Below are 22,892 nucleotides of genomic sequence, written 5' to 3' on the forward strand. Positions count from 1 at the left end.
ACATTTTTCCTTTTAATTTACACTCCAACTTTAGAATTGGAATATGATATTAAATTCCGCATAATTACTTTCCCAAGACCGACCTACTAAATGCTTATTTACTTTAATTTCTTGGAAATTATTTCTGATATCGTCACCCTGGCGAATCAGAACTGGACACATGGTCCATTTAAATACTTAAATATTTTGGGGTATTACATCTGCACTACCACGTCTACAAACCATGTGAAGAGCCGTTTGTCCATCAGTGTTCTGAGCTTCTAACAGCATAGAACTGAAGCACCGCCATATCTCCTTCTCCTTGATAAGTCTTTACTTTTCTCGTTCCCGCTCTTGTCTTGTTCCCTTTTCTCCCTCTTTCTATGTCAGTTGAGCCTTTGTAAGAGTCAATGAACTACTAAAATAGGGAAATGCCCAGCACTTTCAACCTGCAAGGAAAAATGAATTGTTCTTTAATTTATAACTATCATCCATAACTATGTCCACTAAAAAGAGAACAAAAGGAATTCAGATCTTCCAAGTCCCCTTATAACTAAAAGGGAGGATCTTGACTCTTGCATGTTCATGTGATGGGATTGCTAAACCTGAATAGATAAAATAATAAAGAGAAGATGCTCAGACTCAGAAGGCATAAAAAAGATAACCACGATCAAATAATGAGATCATGAAGTTACCTTCACTGCTAATAAATCAGCTATATTATCCAGTAAAACTGGTCCATTGTCAGATGATTCACGACCAGAATCTGACCTTTGAATACTCAACCCATAGAGTTGTAACAGCTTTGATATCTTGAAGGATTTGCTGCTTGCAGCAAGAACATAAGACAGCTTATGAGAAAAAGATAGCGTAATGTTCATTCTGGCATAAACATATTAACTACGTAAATGCATAAATTTTATGCATTAAAAAGTAAAATACAGGGACTAGCCATGTATGATGATTAACACCTTTGAATTTGGGTGAGCTTCCTGGATACATAAAGCACGCAAGCAATATCCCACAGCTAAATGATGAGAACTTGGAGTTCCGTCAACATAGCAGCTGGGAATCCAACATATGACAAATCTGTTTTTAGATGGCTTCATGAAGCTACTGGTTCAAACCAAGATCAAGACTTATACTCGCCCACGCTCATGATCCTTGCATAGCAATTCGGCATGCACTGTACCAAATTCATGTTAATAGATTTCTTGATAAACAAACATAACTTGTTTGGGGCCATATTCAACAAAATTTAAGATTTTCGTAATCATTTTAATTACATTTACAGACAGACATGCTTCATCCAAAACATATTTTAAGTTAGTAAATGGAGACTTACTGAATGGTTTATCAGGCGTGCTATGTTTCCTTTATCGGTGGCATCCACCACTACCTCTTCGCTTATCTTGAAAAGCTGCCGAGGAGAAACAACACATCAAAGTTCATCCTCAACTACCTCTTTTCTAACACCGCTTGCGTAGAATAAAGAGAAACAAAGAAAAACGAACTTACATAGCAATCTTTTCCTTCTGAACGGTAACGTGCTTCTCATAGATCTGCAATGCTACATCTAACTTGTTCACCGCGGTATTTGTGGACCTGGAGAAGAGCACGTGCAAAAGAATCTCCACCAATGAAAATACTTGCTTATAAGGACCAATGTTAAAGCTATAACAGAAACAACATACCATTTCTCCTTCTTGAATATTTGTCCTTGCAAAAAGGCCCCATCCATGAATCCCGGATCTACCAAAGCAAACTCGATCTTTTTCAGTCCTCTGAGTTCATACACACACCCACAAAGAAGTCAGAAGGATGACATATAAATCAAAAGATAATTATTGAAAGAGGAAATGAGGATTGCCTGCAAATGGTAAAGTCTTTCCCTGAAAGAAGAAAAGCTTTCAGGCTCCTCAACTACCTGTGCCATGAGATAACAACAATTAAGGTTGACTCTAAATTGTTTGCTCTTAAAAACCAAATCAAAAAGTAAACAAACATTCCAATCCCATATAAAACTGAAAACGAGAGAGAAAACTCATTTACTCTGATTGAATTGAAACTCTGTATCAGGTCTAAAGGATGATTGCAAGGTCCGATCAATCGGTGTGAAGTAGCTTCTTCTTCTGTTCTCTAGGAAACCGAACAATAAAAGGAGAAAGTTCAATCTCTAGAAACAGACTTCTGAGAATGAAACAATTTCATACATAAAAATGAAGATCAGGAGGTACCTTCTTATTGTTGTTTACTCTTTTAGATACCCGACAACTTGCAGCAGAGAGTGGCTCAACCTCAGTAATTTCTTCTGTTGGCAACTCTTCATTTTCACTCTGCTATAAGAAATTAACCTCGTACCAGCCCTCTTTTTATTTTGAACAAGGCTTTTGGTAGAGAACACCCCAACAGGAGTCTGTATGATCAAAACAGTATCTGGATTAGGAACCCTGCACCAGAAAAAGAACTATGAGCAAATGCAAATGACTGAAAGGGAGTGGTAATTAGCTTCATCATCACATATAAGAACTTTGTACCTGTGATATGCACAATATGAAACCATTTTTGTGGTCTGCCTCCCATATTTCTCCAAGCAGTGTAGCTGTAAGTGAGACAACACATGCACAATCAAAAATTGCGAAATTCGAAAGTAATTATCATTGCAAAAATATTACCCAACCCAGTTGAAATGGGCAATTCAAACCTCGGCATCCCGTTGGCATCCTTCTCATCTTCCGCACCCAGTCTATTGCCCATACATCAGTGTCATCCTCACCTTGGTCCACTTCAAACAAATTATTCAAAACTCTGGATTTACCCAACCTGCAAGAAGAGTCATAGATAATTAATAGCAACAGACAAATATATGAAACTGAAACAAAAACACAAATTGGTCGTCAACAGCACCCTTGTCATCTGAAGCTCCATTCACATCCTTCAAAACCAGTTGCGCTTGTGGATGTCGAAGTGGAGGCTTTTCCTTTTCTATGCAGGAGGATTGAATTTACTGCAAGGAAAAATAAATGTCCATTAAAAAGAGAACTAAAAGAATTAAAATGTTGCAAGTAACCCATATAACTAAAAGGGAGGATCTTGACTCTTACACGTTTAAGTAAAGATGATGTGATTAATAAACCCGCTCTCATGTTAGCACGAACAGCTGCACTGAATCCTGCCGTCTGGTAAATATCACAAAGCAGTTTTCAGTTTCAAATTTAGAATTCCTTTAAACAGAAACATGATTTGTTTTAATATCCATTACAAAAGAATAGCTAAAATAGCAGAAAAAGGAAGCTACATTTTAATATCCATTACAAAATGTTTAGGTAATTGACTGAAATTTCATTCTAGAAAAGAAAAAGAAGAAGAAAAGCTCTACCTCTAAAGCAGTAGCAGTAGCCAATTGACTGAAATTTCACGATGCTGATCATGGGTCCAAATCCCACCAGCAGCACCACATCATACTTCTTGCAGTCCTCTGCTAGAGCTCCATATGGACCGTCTCTCATTATCTTTGGAAACCTACTGTCGTAGTTGTCGACAAAGATCTTGAGACTTCCATTAGCACCACCTCTTCTTGGCCACTTTTCTAGGTTCTTGTTATCTCTACGCTTCTCCTTCTCCTTGATAAGTCTCCCATTTTCTCGTTCCCCTTTTCTCCCTCTTTCCATGTCTCTCCCTTGCAAAAGTTGATCCTTTGTAAGAGTCCATGAACCAACTAAAATAGGAAAATGCTCGGCACTTTCAACCTGCAAGGAAATGAATTGTTCTTTAATTTATAACAATCAGCCATAACTATGTCCATTGAAAAGAGAACAAAAGGAATTAAGATCTTGCAAATCCCCGATTAATTAAGGAAGGATCTTGACTCTTGCACGTTCATGTAAAGATGGTGGGATTGCTAAACCTGAATAGATAAAGTAATAAGGAGAATAAGCTCAGACTCAGAAGCCGTCAAAAATGATAACCACAATCAAATAATGAGATCGTGAAGTTACCTTCACTGCCAATAAATCAGCTATATTATATGGTAAAAATCCACTGTGAGATGATTCACGACCAGAATTGGAGCTTGGAATACTCAACCATAGAGTTGTAGCAGCTTTAATATCTTGAAGGATTTGCTGCTTGCAGCAAGAAACATAAGACAACTTATGAGAAAAAGACAGCATAATGTTCATTCTGGCATAAACATATTAACAACCTAAATGCATAAATTTTATGCATTAAAAAGTAAAATACAGGGACTACCTTGTATGATGATTAACACCTTTGAATTTGAGTGAGCTTCCTGGATAATAAACCACGCAAGCAATATGAGAACTTGGAGTTCCATCAACATGGAAGCTGGGAATCCAACATATGCTTCAAGAAGCTACTGGTTCAACCCAAGATCAAGACTTATACTCGCCACACTCATGATCCTTGCATAGCAATTCGGCATGCACTGTACCAAATTCATGTTAATAGATTTCTTGATCAACAAAATTTAAGATTTCCGCAATCATTTTAATTACATTTACAGACGGACATGCTTCATCGAAAACATATTTTAAGTTAGTAAAATACTTAAAGTATTCGAGTACCTGGAGAAGAGCACGTGCAAAAGAATCTCCACCAATGAAAGTACTTGCTTATAAGGACCGATTTTTAAGCTGTAACAGAAACAACATACCATTTCTCCTTCTTGAATATTTGTCCTTGCAAAAAGGACCCATCCATGAATCCCGGATCTACCAAAGCAAACTCAATTTTTTTCAGTCCTCTGAGTTCATACAGAGACCCACAAAGAAGTCAGAAGGATGACATATAAATTAAAAGATGATTATTGAAAGAGGAAAGGAGAATTGCCTGCAAATGGTAAAGTCTTTCCCTGAAAGAAGAAAAACTATCAGGCTCCTCAACTACCTGTGTCATGAGATAACAACAATTAAGGTTGATTCTAAATTGTTTTCTCTTGAAAACCAAATCAAAAAGCAAACAAACATTCCAATCCCATATAAAACTGAAAACGAGAGAGAAAACTCATTTACTCTGAATGAATTGAAACTCTATATCAGGTCTAAAGGATGATTGCAAGGTCCGATCAATCGGTGTGAAGTAGCTTCTTCTTCTGTTCTCTAGGAAACCGAACAATAAAAGGAGAAAGTTCAATCTCTAGAAACAGACTTCTGAGAATGAAACAATTTCATACATAAAAATGAAGATCAGGAGGTACCTTCTTATTGTTGTTTACTCTTTTAGATACCCGACAACTTGCAGCAGAGAGTGGCTCAACCTCAGTAATTTCTTCTATTGGCAACTCTTCATTTTCACTCTGCTATAAGAAATTAACCTCGTACCAGCCCTCTTTTTATTTTGAACAAGGCTTTTGGTAGAGAACACCCCAACAGGAGTCTGTATGATCAAAACAGTATCTGGATTAGGAACCCTGCACCAGAAAAAGAACTATGAGCAAATGCAAATGACTGAAAGGGAGTGGTAATTAGCTTCATCATCACATATAAGAACTTTGTACCTGTGATATGCACAATATGAAACCATTTTTGTGGTCTGCCTCCCATATTTCTCCAAGCAGTGTAGCTGTAAGTGAGACAACACATGCACAATCAAAAATTGCCAAATTCGAAAGTAATTATCATTGCAGAAATAATTTCTAAAAGGCAAAAACTACCAATGCAAAGGATTAGAAATTTGCTTTAGCATCACAACTAACTCACCTCCATGCGGTACCCTGTCCTTGAAGCACACATTGCATGGTAATAAGTGGAACACTTGGTGCATTGAATGCAGGAACCATGAATTTGCTTACAAATGACACAAATCTGCAGTGCATGGCAATATAAAAAGATCACATACCACAGTCAGATCTACTGCTTAAGAGTTTTGAAAAGGAGATGGTCATTTTTCAGCATTAAACTGAAGTGGTAAAAATAATTAGACAAATGGTGGCATGTTGCATGTATAAATTACTCGTAATCTACAATAAAAAGAGCTTATGGAAAGAGGATTGTTATTTCTAGTTCTCTCTTTTTGCTACCATTATCTAGAGACTAAAACCGAGAGAATTTAAAACCAAGACAAGACAAAAAAGAATGACGATTAAAGCATTTTTGACGCCACCTTAAAGTTTTGCACACATTTTTGTTGTGTTTATTGGAATACCACTCTTGATAAAGTAATTGAAGAAATTTTGAGTATAATTGTAAACCATAAATGAGTTGAGCTTCAGTAGATGTCATTCAGAGGTGACTAAAATGAATATTCTACCTTTACAAAATTACTTGACGGAATGCTTAAGATGCCAAGAGCAGGTTCCATCTTTTCATCACTAGCAAAGCACACTTCAGGTTGAAAACAAGCACACGTAACATGAACCCATAATGTCTCAACATCTGTCGGCTTTAGAGAACCGCCTAACAATTCAGGAAAGTAAGTATAATGAGAATAAACAACAAGTATGAAACCATTTACAAATTTCTAATGTTTCCGAAATCCTGAAAAACAATCCTGGTGAATACATCAAATTAAGAGGAGCTAAACTTTGATCATACATAAGATATTATTGTTCATCAGTCGAACCATCAATTGTCTTGTTATTATTTAGCTATCGGTATCTTCATTATTGGCTTAGATTAGATACCAAGGAAATGAGATCTAACCCCTTCCAACTAAAAGGAAAAAAAATTACCGGTTGTGTTACAGCATAAACATAGATTCTTGTCATAGAAGATTACGTGACACTACGAAGAGAACAACGTCATTTTTAATGACTAAATAAAATAACCAACCTTTCACAGGATAAAGACAACACTCTTGCTTAACATCAGGTGTTTCACATGCTTTACAAACCCAGGCAGTGAAATCCCGCACATGTCTTGCTCCGTAGCATTCTTGATGAACTGACATCTGACATCTGGCAGGTGTAGAAGAAAATATGTGTCAGGAGATCAAGTATGTGATAGGAATGGTTACAAGTAATATAGACTAAGAGTACCCTATTACTTTAATATTAATAAATTTGGTCGTGTGTCTGTAAAATGCTGTATGTCATTCTCTTTCAGGCCATACTACAATTCTGTAATAGCAGATATCATGTCCAAAATAAAACCTTGAACAAAATAGTTTGAAAAAATATCATCCCTATTGATAATATAATTGCAGTACCTGTTGCAAGTGATAATTTTGTTGTAGTCCCAATCTTCAACCCATCTACATACAGCACAACGTTCTGTATTGCATAAAGAGGTTCATATTTTTCTGCAATATAATAATAAAAATAAGTTAATTCAAGAAAAATCCCCGATGATATGCAGGAAAAAAAAAGGCAAAATGCAATTTGCCATGACAAAAGAAAAACATATTGCAAAAATGCAAGCAACTTCTGCTTTCGCTCTTTATTGGAATGTCGCTTTGGAGGTTTGGTAGAAACAGCACGTGCATGCAGCTCTGCTAGCTGCATCATCTGCAAAGTCAAAAAGATAGAAAATTGGAGATATGAACATCAGAGAAATATGCACAAGAACGTGAGGGATAAAACACAAACCCATTGTTCTAGAGGCAACATGGAACCTTTCACCTTAATGCCGATCCTCCAATTTTTAACTTTGGAACCTGTATGACGTTCCCATTCACTAAGTGCTTGCTTTTCTGGCCCGCAAAAGTCACATTTGCACACGACCCTATAAAGAATATACTTACATAAATTAACTGAATATATGTTTCAGATATAAAGGGAAAAGAAAAACTAGATAATCAAAATCTCTTGGAGTTCAGAAATTCTCTCTGTTTATATGTTCAGATATGTGAGACAGTAAAAAACAAGAAATTACCTAAATTATCTGTATCTATTACCACAAGTTTGAATATGCAGCATAAAAATGTTAACAAAATAAATGAATAAACAAGGGTATAAACTTACTGAAAATATCCTATACAACAGCAGTGATAGATCCCCTTTCTTTGAATCAGACAGTTCAAAACTAAATTTTGCTTTACAAGAAGGGCAGTAATAATCAGTGGCTCCCAGATTCTTCAAGCAGAATAAATAGGTTAGAAAAGTTGGAAACTTCATTAATGCAAATAGAATGGAGATACAACTTCATTAACTACCAACGACAGACCTTAAAATGGCCGTTGGAAATTCTGTCACATTCAGCATGGACCCAAACTTTAAAACCATCACATACCTGATAGCAAGTAGATACAGAAAAAACAATAAATAACAATAATAAAAGGTAATTCATATCCAGGAAATTTAAATAAATAATGACACTATAATAACTTATGTCTGTCCGAATGATTCCAAATCTTCTTGCATATACCACAAAAATGTTTTGATTTGGTCAACTGCATTAATAAATTATGCATTTCTTAAAAATGAAACAACAGTTGACAGAATTTTTTACTACAGCAGACAAATGCATTACTGGTAAAATCCTAAGCCATGGTACCTTAGCACATGAACTGGCCTCCAGGAATTGAAGCTTTTAACTTCTTTAATAATTTAAAAGGAAGGCTTAAACCACAACGTTCACAGGAACAAACGGAAATCTAAATTATGTTAATATAAATATAATATTGACTTAAAATTCTCAAGAGTTAAAGCTGACAAAGTAAGAAAAATACAAACGAATACAGAACACTGAATATGAATGACAAAAGAGTTCAATATTAGAAGGCATTAAACCCTGCACAATAATGGATGCCTATTCGATAGCAAGCCAAGTGTTGGAGAACTCATCAGCAACAGATAATGCTGCTGCTTCTTTTGTATTCGGAAAGGGCATTAAGTTTCTCTATATAATGAATTTTGGAAGTTCCTTAAGGCATAAAGTGGGCTTTATATATTTAATTTAAAAATGGATATTCATGACGATTGGCAATACTGCAGGGCTATGAGACTAATAGTTCACATGCAGCGACGGACCCACGTTGGGTACAACGGGGTCACTGGACCCCCCTGAATAGGAAAACCAAATTAACATATATGTATGGATGTAACTTTATGTGGTTATGGTTTATATATTAATTTAATTAACATTCATGAAACCAAGAATTAATCTAAAAAACTAATAAAACAAACAGTACGTATTGACATTTGTTAATATAATCTAATTTTATATTTATCAAACACGAGAAATGGTTTAAAAGAGCTGATTAATATTTGATATAAAAAAACACACTCTGTATTTATAAATTCTCATATTTATCAATCACGAGCAGAGTATTGTCGGTTTAGTGTTTCTAAGACGTTATATCTAATAAAATACTAATTTATAAATATCAATTAAACTAAAAATAATTTACATATTTATCACTTCGATAAAATAAAATAAATTTCAAAAGTAAATTAAAATAAATTTTAAATTTCAATTAGACAAAATAAAAGATATTTGAAACAAAATCTAATACATTTTAATAATTGTCAAAATCTAAAGTGATTCACGTATATTTCTTTTTTTATATCAAATTCACGTATATTTCTTATTGAGTGAAGTTTCTAAGTTTTATATTAAATAAGGATAAATGTTCTAAAATATATATTCGTCTCAATGTAAATCATAATATAAAAAAGTATAAATGATCAATCATCATTATTATCGGGTTGAGTTATTTTATTCTATGATTGACATACATAGTCAAAAATTAAGTAACCACTCTAATAAGTGAATGCATATTTATGACCTTTTTTTATCTTAAAGAGTTATTTTTGAGTTTGATAAGAACATTATTAATTTGGGTTGTAAAATTTATTAATTTGGACCCCCCTGAATGAAAATTCTGTATCCGTCACTGTTCACATGACCGAGTTTTAGATAGAAAAAATATCATTGCACGTATAGCTGCAATCTTAGTTGTATCATTGACAACAACAATCCATGATAGTTACTACACAGACTAATCTCATTAAAAATACATCATTTTACAAGTTACCTGTAAAATGAACAACTAACTTCTTAGGCATGAGAAAATGCACAATAAACAATAGATACCACACACATTACTGCAAAGAAAATAAACTAATAGACGTACCTTCAACTTCAGATAAGGAGAAAAGCTTTCCATGAGTATGTAGGAGCTGCTTGATTGTATTTGAGTGACAATTCGTGATGCACTTTTTCCAAATACGATCTAACTTGTCTGCATTTCTCTGTCTGAATAACATATTTTGAACCAGTTCGTCGTCTCGTGAAGCAGACGATGTACAGCTGTCAATTGAGAGACTGCAAGGGGGCTTAGAATTAATACCATATTCTCCTTGATGGCTGGATTTTCCATTGATTTCTTTATACAACGAAGCAGGTGAACTAGATCGACGAGATAGATCGTGAGCATTGGTCTTCTGCTTGTAAACAGGTACGTCTCTTGAAGCACTAGATGGATCATCCTCAGTTGTCCTAGAGCTTTGTCGCCTGCTGCTGCTTGATTGAGTAAGATCTGGGGAAGCAACTAAGCCAAGCTGTAAAAGAGTGGCTGTGAACAGGTTGAGCGGTCACTTGAAACTCTCTGCCTCAGAAAGAAGCTTCAAAGCATGCTTCAACCTCTCCAATTCTGCTTCAGTCACTGCATAACAATCCAACTAGAGATGAGAGTATAGAAGTTAAGGGCTTTTTCATTTTTACAGTCGCAACCAGAAATCATTACCTAAGTGAAAGCAACCAAAAACAAGAATAACCAAATTAAGAAAGCTAATAGTGTATGCATGTTTTAATCAGGTGGTTAGAGATCTTTTACATTATTGTCCAATCCTAGAATTTTCTGATAAGCTAATCTAATAAGGAAAACCAGTTTGACCGAAAAGCTTTACAAGAGTAAGCATAAATCTCATTTGCTGAAGTTAACGCTTTCAAAGGTGCAGAAAATTTTCCATTTTATATTGACCAAAAAGCTCTCCAAGAGTATGCATAAACCTGTTTTGCTTAAGTATAAACTTCAAAGGCACAGAAAATTTTCTATTGCAACATAAAACTGATACTCACAGCTTTTTCCACCCAAGGAGGAATTCACTATATTTGGCATTAGCGACAACGTAAGTTCCAGCAATGATGAGGCTTGCCAGTTGAGACATTAAAACCATTGGATCAACACCAGAATCCAGATTTTCTTCTGTAGAAATTTTTGTCAACCGTGCTATAATATCTCCCTCTTTAATTTTGTTAAAAAATGCACTTCTGACACCTTAGTACGTGGCACATCAGGATCAGTTGTTAGGAATATGAAGACAACATAAATCTCAAGAACATATATCAAAAAACACGGCATACCTGGATTTTGGATGCCCTTTCTCTCTCTGAAAACAACAAGCTCTCCACCATGAGAAGAGCAAAAGCAGTGGTAGAAATTAGATAATAATGAGAGAAGCAAAATTAAAATTGAAATGAGAGCAGTAGACATAAACTTACAAATGCATTTGAAACCTTCAAACAAACAAAACCCTGGACTAGAGTCGTCAAAAATTAATAGCAACAGACAAATACAAGACATAGAAGCACATACACATACGCACATAGACACAAACAAAAACATCAGAGAAACAAAGCACATAAACACAGAGACAAAGTACATAGATAAACACAGAGACAAAGCACAGAGATAAACACAGAGACAAAATAGAAACTGAAACAAACCCTTCCTTTTTATATCGCTCAAATAAATCCATATTGAAGTTGGATTTGTGCTACTGTAACGTTGTACTTTCTGTTTCACGTCACTTTCAACTCATATTTCATTAATTAATCCGTTGGATTTGTTTTACGTTTTTTTTTAATATTCCACTTTCAGTTTTAACTCATAAATGTATGTGGCGCTTCATTATTGTGTCACGTGTTTATAAATATCTCCAAAATAGAAAAATGTTAGAATATCTCCAAAATAAATATAAGCCGGTAGCTCATATTATTAGACAAATATATATTTAATTCTTGTAATATTTTGTCCTTTTTCTGTATTATTCATAGTAATATACACATTCTTCAAAATTTACTTAATCAACATTAGAGAGATAAAAAAATATCAAAATATTCAAATATTGGTTTGAAATATAATTATTTAGATATATGTATTATGTTTATTTGCTTGCCAAACAGATTTTATATTGGCGAATTCCAAACTTTATAATTGTGTAAAAAAACATATGAAGGGAATGTGTTATTTATATATGTGTAGAAAAGGTTGCCTTATAAACGATCAGATTTTTTTAGCATAGCATCATAAATTTTCTTTATAAATATTTATTTTTAATATACTATGAATATATTATAATGAATAAAATTTTCCTGCTGCCTGGCAGCAGGAAGTCCTACAACCCAATGACGTGGCCGTCTATAAAGCTGTCATCCTATTTCTATTCAATTACCTCATTAGTGTAACAAATTGCCTAATATTTATATCTAGTTCCTGGTTAATTATTCATTCAGTTCAAAAACTAAACTAAATATTTAACCAAATCTGAAATTCATTCAACATAAATCACGTGGGACATAAAAAGGCCTGATTAAGAAGTTCAGTTGATTAATAATACCTAACATCTATTTAGGAAAATTTTATTTAAACAGGTATCAATTTTGCCGTGAGAAATCATCTGCAACATTCAATCCAACGAAACATTCAGATTTTGAATATTTATGAACTGTTATTTTAAATAATTCAAGTCTCCGCCATCATTAGTAAGATACTTTGTTTAAATCGTTCTCTTTTAAATTAAAGTTATTTAGTTATTTTAATTATATTAATTGGAATTTTTAAGTTGTGTAGTTTATGTTTTATATAGTAATTAGTAGCATTAAGATAAATTTTTAATTAATTAATTTAATACTAATATAATATATTTGTTTAAACACCAGATCTATGGACATCGAGATACCATTTATTGGTATGAAATTCGATAGCCAAGAAAGTGCATATACTTTTTATAAAAATTATGCTCATAAATTTAGATTTAGTGTTAGAAAACAATATTTGAAGCGTGTGAATGGACAAATAAAAAGAAGAATACAAGCTATAATCAGTATTAAAAAGAAACAATATTTAAACTCTGTTGAAGAATATCGATAAACTGGATTGTGTTTTTCTTTATTTGGTTCCATTATACAAAATTAGAAACATGAAAAATATTCTCACTATTTCCGTGAGCTAAATATTGATCTGTTGATGTTACTAGTTTATTGATTTCTTAAGTAGAAATTTAGAACAGACAGTTAATAAAGTTAATGAGATGGGAAAAGGAGTTTTTCAATGTCCCACGTGATGAATGTTGAATGAATAACAATTTTAGGATAGATATGATAATTTAGAACTTAAATTTATTTAAGTAAAATGATTTTATAGAACTCTTCTGTGATTGTCCTTATTTATTGTAGTAGTCATCTTTATATTTTTATAAATTTTTGTTGACTTCTCAAATCATTATACTAATAAAGATATGTTTGACAATCATTTAATAAACTAATTACTGAGTGCTTATAATTTGAGATAAAAAAAATTAAAATAGTGCCTATCAATTTGGGACAGAGAGAGCATATCACAACTCAGTTAAAAGATTCATCTCTAAATAACACTTTATTCAGTTCATAATATTTTATCACATTTGACTATGTCACATATAGATTAAGAAAATAATAGATATGTCTTAATTTATATATATATATATATATATATATATATATATATTGATTTTTTATATTAATTACTACTCCATCTGTTTTTATTTAGTTGTCCATTAAGCCAAAATTGTACATATTAAAATAGTGGGTGTTTTATCTTAAATTATAAGAATAAATACTAATATAATCCTTTTAATTAATAAATTTATCGTAAATTGACCCATAGAGTCATTGATTAAGAAGAGTTATATTTGGAAGATAATAGCTAAACTTATATTGAAATTTTAAATGGACAAATAAATAAAGACAAATACATTTTACTAAATGGACAACTAACTAAAAACGGAGGGAGTACTATTTTGAAGTTTGAATAATCTTTGTAATATCACTTAATTATTTATTATAGGGTAAGTTTGAAAAAAAAAAAACAATAGTTGCTTCTTTAATACATTCTAAAATGATCAGTATTATGCACCCAAAAAAATTCAGATGTGATAATTATTATGAACCCGGAAAGTATTAGTTAACTATTGTTTAATCTAGAGAGTTTTTCAAAAATACCTATACTGTGTATAAATATTTTTAAAAATACGGTTTAACCAGTTTGGGTTGATTTTTACGGTTTGACTTTTAAAAGTTGCGAAATTACACTTTTTGAGTTGAAAAATACGGTTTTTTATTTTAAAAACCCAGTAAGTTTACTATCGGGTTACTAACAGTTTACCAATGGTTTACAAACAATAAATTTACTAACGGTTTACTAACAGTTTACTAACGGTTTTTATTTATAAAAATACGGTAAATCTCCTATCGGTTTACTAACAAAAAGTTTATTATCAATTTACTAACTGTTTACTAAAAGTTTACTTAAAAATTAAATTTACTATTAATTTACTTTTTAACCGTATGGTTAATTCATTAATCGTTTACTATCAGTTTACTAAAAAATAAGTTAATTTACCATCCGTTTACTAACAGTTTATTAGTTTTACTAAATAGTAAACCGGTAGTCAATCGATAGTAAACCGGTAGTCAACCGATAGTAAATCGGTAGTGAACCAATAGTAAACTGGTAGTCAACAGAAAGTAAACCGTTAATCAATCGATAATCAATCAATAGTAAACCGATAGTCTAACAGATAGTAAACCGTCAATCATCTGATAGTCAATCAATAGTAAACCGATAGTCTAACAGATAGTAATTTCAATTGGGTATCCTAAAAAACACAAAAGATTACAACTTTTGTAATATTAAGCTTGAGGATCGATCTCACAAATTAGTATGATTCTTCATAATTTTAATGTCATTTTTATTAGAATAAGTGCAAAGTTACATCGACACTTCAACTACATAGACTATTGGTTACAACAAAAATTATACCAAAAGACAAGAAAATACAGTGGAGACTTCAAATGCATAGACCACTCTTGTTTCAAATAGAGTGGCACGGTATGTCACAAAATTGCCACCGTACAGTACAAAATAATCAGACCCAGTATTAACAATATTTCATCGTTTCTAGCTTCTGATATGGCACTTCTTTGCAACTCAAAGATCACAATAGCTTCGACCACCTATACATGTATAAAATCAGGGCTTATTAGTACTAGCATAACAAAACTCTAATGCATATAGCTAAGGGAATTACAAATCTCCAATACATGTAACATTTAGACTAATTATTGAATCCACTTTTAACAAGTGCCCTGAATGCAAAAGGCACAAGCATTCATATCATATGCAATTGAAGCTACATAATCAAATTAAGCAGGGAGGTTTTTGGATCATTTTCCACCGCCCCCACCATCTGCTTATTTTCAATAAGCAAACTTTACACCACCACCTGCTTACTTTCAAGAAACAAACTTTGCACCACGACCGCCATTTCTTATTGCGTCATTCACCAAAATACTATAAGATCAACAAAAATTGAGATCTTCGACAGTACGAATCAATAATCAGAAGGAGGTAGGGTTAAATAAACACCCAAAGGACAAAAATTAAAACCCAAAACGACAACTACATCCATCATAATCTCCCAAATCGAAGCGGCGGCTGTGGAGGAGCATTTGGCGACGGTAGTGGCAGAAGAAGGTCACCGGAAAAGAGCAATAGAATTAATTAGGAGAAAAAGGAAAGAACATTGCTGCTTGTTGAGAGATTAGAATGGATGATTGGGGAACGAAGCTTTGATTCCGTATATTTCAACGTTTTTCACCAACAAAAGTAAAATAAAAAGACAAAAATTAAAGCAGATGAAGTGTACAGTATTTTTAGGGGTGGAATGGCCGGGCCGTATTATTGGGATTATTTTGGGTTTTCCCAGTGGACAGTCTAATTTCCTCTTTAATCTATACCTGTTTTGTTCATCCGGTACTTAAACTATTTTTTTTCCTTATTCGGTCCTACAACTTAGCGAAAAAATTATTTCTGAGTCCTTGATCTCGATTGACAAAAACGACGCCGTTTAGGGTAACAAATTGCATTTTCAAAAATAACGAAACAACATCGTTTTTATCGTTGAAGGACTTGAAAATGATTTTTCGCTTAGTCGAAAGACCAGATAAGGACAAAAAATAGTTTAAGGACCGGATAAATAAAACAAATATAGTTTAGGGACCTGAAAATGGGTTATTCCTTAATATAATGATCGAGATAATCTTACATATGTTCAATTCAAAAGCACATACAACTATTGTTTTTCTTTTATTTATTTTTTCAAAAATATGGTAAGATATTATGTTTTTATAATCAAAAAGTCGAGATGATCTTGCATATCTACTAATTCAATTCAAAAACATATGTCGTTTTTTTAAGGGTTAATGTCACCATATAGGCTAATAATCATGGACGGTCCTCGACCTTTGCACTAAGCTTCCCTAAACCCCCTCACCTTTCAAAAGCTTCACTAAACCCCCTGGCCTTTATGGCGGCGCCATTCACGGCCCTTCTGAAGAAAAAAAACACAAAATCGCGGCGCCGCCAACGATTTAATCGTTTGCATGCGTTTTCCTCGCCACCTGTCGACCCACGTGACCTGTCCTCTGTCAGTTGCAACAGTCCCTCTCTCTGACATGCCGGTTGACTTTTCAAATTTTAAAATCAAAAAAAAAAATTAACCGCTCGGTAACTTTTATCTCTCTTTCATCTTCTTTCTGACATACTCTTTCATCCTTCTCTTCTCTTCCCTTTTTTCTTCTGAAACTCATTCTCTTCCCTTTTTTCTTCTGAAACTCTCATTTTCACACCGCCATTGTCTCGTCGATTGCCTGTTCATCTTCCGTGCTTTCTGTGTTTTTGCATTGTGAAGAAGAAAAAATAACGAAGGAACAAAACATAAATTTAGAGTGAGAAAGATTGATTTTTACTCTTGTTATCTGGTTCATGTGGTTTAGGGTTTGATTAACGTGGTGTATTTACGCTCTCTGTGTCACAGGTTTTTATAGTGAAAGAATTACAAAAATGAGAAAGAAAGGAAAAGGAAAATCAAAGGAAAGAGAACGAACGGGACCACCTGGAACTGCTGGATGGGGTTTAATGGATGAGAGCGATAGTGACGAAGTGGTGGAAGGTATGTAGGACCACATAGTACTTTGGTTTCTGTAAATGTTTGTTATTCTATGCTTTGATTTATTAGCCGCTTTTGGACATAGGACTACAAGTTGCTTTATGTTTGTTTACTGCTGTAGGACCACTAGTTGGTTTGATTTGTTTAATCTTTGTACGAGTTGTTTATTGTTTTCACGTTTCTGTTGGTTGGCATTTACTATTATTTTTGTGTTGCTTGATGGTTGTTGGTGTGTTTAAATATTTGTCTGTTTGCAGTGTCACCAGGTTTTGAATTTTTTCAAATCAACCTTCACATTAATGGGGCATTGGGGGAATGGGGTTACCATGATGGGGAAGTGTCCACCGGCGTTTATTCTGTGTCTGGTATGACTATGAAGAAATTAGATAGATGGATGAAAAGAGAAAAAGTTGAGGGCTTAGTTGATTATTACTGGAAAGAAAAAGACAAGGAATTTCATGATTGGATTAGACCGATAAATCACGACGATGATGTTATGGAAATGGCAAGTGCTGGGAAGAGGGATGGAGAAGTGGATGTCTATGTTAGGAAACTGACCGTTAAAGACATTGAGGCTTTAGTCCCTCCGCCCCCCTCGCCCCCACATGTTGTAATTGAGGAGATACCAAATCCCAAAGATTTAGCTTATGTGTATCCCACTCCCGTGAAAAAAGTAAGGGGTAAACCATTGGCTACCAAGGCTGGTGGGAGTAAACCAATGGGTACCAAGGCTGTTGGTGAAGGTCCTTCAGAAAGTGGGGGGTCATGGATGAGTCCATATGTAAGTGAATATGTAAGTGAAGGGGCTTCTATGGTCCAGGGAAATACGCAGGCTCAGGAGAATGAAGGGGCAGATTTTTTGGGACAAACTGACACTGGGAATGATGAGGTTGCTGGTGAGCGGGCAAATGAAGAGGCAAGCGTTCAGATGGCTGATGAAGATTGCCATGATAAGGGGGATGGGGCTGCTGAAGATTGCCAACTTAATGGGGCTGAGGCTGGGGCTGTGGATGGGGCTGAAGCTGAGGCTGGGGCTATGGATGGGGCTGAGGCTGAGGCTATGGATGTGGCTATGGATTTGGCTGAGGCTGAGGCTGGGGCTGCTGAAGATTGGCAAGTGAATGGGGTTGAGGCTGGGGCTAGTGAACAGCATGGGCCACAAGAGGAAGAAGTTCCAATTCAGGGGCCACATGAGGAAGCTCAGGATTTGGGGGCTGACGATGGGCCGCACATGGATGAGGTAGAGGGGCTGCATGATAAGGGTCCTACTCAACAAATTCAAGATGTGGACTTCGACAATTTCTTCCAGACCCAACATCAGCCCCCTTTTGAGGGTTTATTTGAGGACCAGAACAGGGAACTACCGCAAAGGCAAAGTGAAGACCAGCCACCGATGCCCACTGAAGAAGAGCTTCATCATTCACATGAATGGGTTGAAGTTGAAGATTGGGATGATGATCTAGATGAGTACATTGTGGATCCTGATTATGACATCTTGGATGGTGATGAAGATTTGACTACCGAGTTGAGGTCAAACGGTCAGTTGCCTGAAGAGAATGAAGAGAATGAACAGGATGAAGAGAACGAAGAGAATATTGGTGCTTCGCAGAACAGGGCTGGTGGGAGAACCAAAGGTAAAGCCCAATTTGAGTCTGGTGGTGTTGACAGAACAATTCACCAGGACACTGTGGGTGGTGATTCAGAGTACGTAGAGTCTGATGGTAATAGATCTATTTCAGATTCAGAAGAAGAGGGGGGGGGAGGATTTTAATGTGTTTGATGAAGACCACGACCATGAGGGTCCAACTTTCTCTATTGGGATGTTGTTCACTGACAGGGAGCAGTTTAAGAAAGCCTGCCGTGAGTGGGGGATACACCACAGGTACCAACTGCACTTCCCTGTAAATGAGATAACAAGGGTGAGGGCAAAGTGCTACTCAAAGAGCAAATGTAAGTTCTACGTGTTTGCCTCAAAGCTGCACCTCAAAGATCCCAATGACAGCACATTCCGAGTGAAGACCCTTGATCTGCGCCATACATGTCCTAAAGTGAGCAAAAACTTCCACCTGACTAGTGCAGTCCTCGCCGACAAGTACTTAGAAGAATTTAGAAACGATCCTGAATATAAGTCTGAAGTGTTTGTGAAGAAGATTCAGACGGACCTAAAACAATCAATAAGCATTCAGCAGGCAAGAAGAGCAAGAAGGGCAGCATTGGACAAATTGGAGGGTGATGAAGACCGGCAATATGAGAAGCTGTATGACTATAAGAGGGAGGTTTTGAGAACCAACCCAGACAGCACGGTGGAGTTTAAAGAAGCAAGGGGGAAGTTCCAGGGAATGTATGTATGTTTTGATGGGTTGAAGCAGACCTTCGTGAATGGGATGAGACAGATTGTCTGTCTGGATGGGTGCTGGTTGAAGGGTAAATACGGGGGTCAACTTCTTTCTGCAACAGGGATTGATCCAAACGACTGTATGTACCCCTTAGCATATGCCTGGGTTAAAACGGAGAACACGGAGACCTGGATGTGGTTTATTGGGCTACTATCAGTTGATCTGCACCTTACGAATGCCGCTGTTTTCATGTCCGATAAACAAAAGGTACAATCCTATCTTGATTAATGTGCTGTATTAGATTTTTTACATTAAGATCAGGGTCCTTTGGTGAATAATGTACAAACTATAGGGTGTGTTATTGATTGCATGGGTGATTATATTTCGTGCGCTTGTGCAGGGTTTGTTGAATGCTGTGAAGGAGTTGTTCCCATATTCAGAGCATCGATTTTGCTGGAGGCATTTGTGGGCCAATTTCAGGAGCACATTTCACACGCAACACATGAAGCCCTTCATCTGGAACATTGGAACAGCAACATACAAAGCAGCCATGGATAGAGCAATGAAAGCTCTGGAAGACAAACATGACGCTGGCTACAAATGGATCAAAGAGAGGGACAGGAAACACTAGTGTAGAGCGCTGTTCAAAGAGGAAGTTAAGTGTGATATCCTCCTAAACAACCTGGCTGAAGCATTCAACAAGTACATACTTGCTGCAAGAGAGAAGCCAGTGTTGACAATGTTCGAAATGATAAGGACGCAGCTTATGAAGAGGATTAATGACAAGCAGAAGTTTGGGGGAAACATGGAGGGTGAGCTGTGCCCAAAGATCAGAAAGAAGCTTGCTAAAATCATTGATTATGGTTGGAAGTTCACCGCAGATCCTGGTGGTAGCCCTCAGTGGCAGGTAGAGGGCCCAGGGGGCCAGTTCGTGGTTGATTTGGCTAACAGAACATGCACATGTCGAAGGTGGCAGCTTAGTGGAATCCCATGTTCGCACGCTACACCATGCATATATGGAAATAATCAACGGCCTGAAGAGTTTGTGGATGATTGCTACAGTGTAGCTACGTATCAGAGGGTATACAGCTATGTAATCAACCCTATGAATGGGCCAGACATGTGGGAAACAGACCCTGAGCCGGCTAATATCATACTCCCACCATCCCCAGTACATAAGAAGAAGAGAGGCAGAATACCAACGGCCAGGAAAAAAGAGGCGGAGGAACTAGAGAAACAAAGGGTTGAAAAAGCCAAGGAAGCCGCTGCAGGTAGGGAAAAGTTGCCAAGGAAAGGAAATATGAGAATGACGTGCAGTTTATGTGGTCAATATGGACACAATAAGAGGGGTTGCCTAAAGAGGAGTGGGGGTCAGTCAACTCATGAGGTTGGTGGTCCGTCAGCTGAAAGAGTGCCTGGTGGTCAGTCTGCTGAAAGAGAGCCTGGTGGTCAGTCTGCTGAACGAGAACCTGTGCTTCATGACTCTCCAGTCACCCTCCGCTGGATGATGGATGTAAGTGAATGTGTGGTTTTGTTGTTTTTAGTTTTTTGGTTTATTATTTCTTTAATTTTATTTTGGGTCTGTGTCTTTCCATGGCAGGGTACAAGTCAAGTCGTTCATAGGTCACCGAGTAGACGTGACACCTTTCCATTTGTGGATCAAGCAGTTCCGGCGGAACCTCCGCTTGCTGACCAAGGCCAGCCAGACCAGAACCACCCAGGTGATGCAGAAGAGAATGCCTTCAACAGCTAATGGAGCAGTGTTGACGATGGAGCTCCGTCCCAACCTATCCCGACGCAAGCTGAAAAAGGAAAAGGGAAGCGGAGAGCTAAAGATGTTCCCTCTAGATACATGAACATCCTGAGGAAGAGATCCAAAAAAACGTAGTGCTGGAACATGGATTAGTGGTAGTTATTTTGCTAATTATTATTGTGGTGCACATAGGCAGTATTTTGAACCATGCTTTTGATTGTTTTGAGCCACAATGTTGTGGTTGTTTTAGGAATGGAATGTTATGAAACTTAGGAATGTTATGTAATTAATTCTTGAATCAGTGTACAGACATGAAAATTCTTAATATAAAAGTACTCTACTAAAGACTTCAGAATCGAAATTAACACCAGAAAAGTTGAGTTACATAATAAAACGATCAATTACATAATAATATGGTTAAAACAGTCATTCTCCAACAAGCACATAAGCTTACAAACAACCATTCTAAAAAGTTCATAAGATAATAAGTACACTGGCAATAAGACAAGTTTCACAAATGATTTATAAGCCTTCAGTTCCCCTATTATTTTCTCTAATCCGAGCAGCTGTGAGTTCATTCTTCAATTCTCTAATCTCCATCTGCAGTCCCCTATTTGCAGCATACAAGTCTGTTAGCTCCAGCTCCATCCCCTCAATTTTGTTAGCAGCTTTAAGAAGCTCGTCCTCCACTTCAATTGCATCAATTATACTTGCTCTGTCAATCAAATGCTTCAGCTCGAATACATCTCCTCTGAGCTTTTCCCCTTCTTTCTGTAGCTCTCCATTTGATCTCTTCATAGTATACAACATGTGCTTCAGGTGAGGAGCATATTCCTCGTCATACCACATGAAGAAGGGGCATCGATTCACCCGCATCTATACACAACAGTTGGCTTTAGAAAATGCCATATAAAAAATACAAACACATTGAATAAAACCCTAATATCCAAATGACTCAAATCAGAAACCCCAAAATTACCGTTTTACAAACCCTAATATCCAAATGACCCAAATCAGAAACCCAAAAAATTGTCGTTTTACACAAGAAGAAGAATTTCATACAACTAACCTTAGCATTTGGACATCGAAAGAATCGCCTCCCAGGATGCTTTTCAGTCCAACACACCATGACCTTCGCCTCCAATCCGCATTTGCATTTAGGAACATTGCACACAGGGAATCCATCTACATAATCCTCTTCTGAAAATCCTTCGGCCATAATTAGGAGATCGACACAAGAAAGAACCCTAAAATCGACATAAATGGAAAGGTGTCACGTCTATAACAGTTTATAACAGTTTATGTTTGTCTATTGTTTTTTAGCAACGATAAGGTCAACCTTTTACATAATCACCTAAGGTACTTATCCTATGTTTTAAATATCGTCCACGGTACTCATTCTTTTATTTCAGGATCAACCATGGTACTTCAACTTTTAATGAACTATCACTTAAAGTACTTAATCTTGATAATTAAAACAATAAAGGTTCGTTGGTAATTAAAAAAGGGACATCTGTCACACCTGACAACGAAAAGCAAATCTGAACCCTGCATAAATGAAGGTGCAACACATTATTCAACTGAACACTCAACCCCTTTCTGAAAACCCTCGTCTCATTTTTTTTCTTACCAGCCTTCCCATAGATCTCCA

The 22,892-nt window shown here is 35.8% G+C and overlaps 4 protein-coding genes and 1 pseudogene across 4 annotated transcripts; 3 read left to right on the top strand and 2 right to left on the bottom strand.

Annotated features, from left to right (window-relative positions):
• Positions 1–205: 205 nt before the first annotated feature.
• On the bottom strand, positions 206–8,405 carry LOC126668142 (histone-lysine N-methyltransferase ATX5-like; annotated as a pseudogene).
• Positions 8,406–16,459: 8,054 nt separating this feature from the next.
• LOC126668143 (uncharacterized) lies at positions 16,460–19,531 on the top strand. Its single transcript, XM_056104620.1, has 5 exons — positions 16,460–16,931; positions 17,021–17,155; positions 17,410–18,856; positions 18,990–19,409; positions 19,522–19,531. Exons 2-5 carry the CDS (start codon positions 17,047–17,049, stop codon positions 19,529–19,531), a joined length of 1,986 nt encoding a protein of 661 aa, XP_055960595.1. The 5' UTR covers positions 16,460–16,931; positions 17,021–17,046.
• A 1-nt stretch (position 19,532) lies between these two features.
• LOC130015184 (uncharacterized) lies at positions 19,533–20,121 on the top strand. Its single transcript, XM_056104889.1, has 2 exons — positions 19,533–19,755; positions 19,889–20,121. The coding sequence occupies exons 1-2, from the start codon at positions 19,537–19,539 to the stop codon at positions 20,117–20,119; spliced, it is 450 nt and encodes a 149-aa protein (XP_055960864.1). The 5' UTR covers positions 19,533–19,536; the 3' UTR covers positions 20,120–20,121.
• A 4-nt stretch (positions 20,122–20,125) lies between these two features.
• LOC126668144 (uncharacterized) lies at positions 20,126–21,241 on the top strand. The gene is made up of 2 exons (XM_050361358.2): positions 20,126–21,001; positions 21,089–21,241. Exons 1-2 carry the CDS (start codon positions 20,228–20,230, stop codon positions 21,239–21,241), a joined length of 927 nt encoding a protein of 308 aa, XP_050217315.1. The 5' UTR covers positions 20,126–20,227.
• A 367-nt stretch (positions 21,242–21,608) lies between these two features.
• Positions 21,609–22,488, bottom strand: LOC126667015 (uncharacterized protein At4g04775-like). The gene is made up of 2 exons (XM_050359957.2): positions 22,311–22,488; positions 21,609–22,117 (listed from the first exon to the last, which is right to left on the bottom strand). The coding sequence occupies exons 1-2, from the start codon at positions 22,458–22,460 to the stop codon at positions 21,764–21,766; spliced, it is 504 nt and encodes a 167-aa protein (XP_050215914.1). The 5' UTR covers positions 22,461–22,488; the 3' UTR covers positions 21,609–21,763.
• Positions 22,489–22,892: the final 404 nt, after the last annotated feature.

Source organism: Mercurialis annua, linkage group LG2, assembly GCF_937616625.2.
Source record: "Mercurialis annua linkage group LG2, ddMerAnnu1.2, whole genome shotgun sequence".
In the NCBI taxonomy this organism is placed as follows: domain Eukaryota; kingdom Viridiplantae; phylum Streptophyta; class Magnoliopsida; order Malpighiales; family Euphorbiaceae; genus Mercurialis; species Mercurialis annua.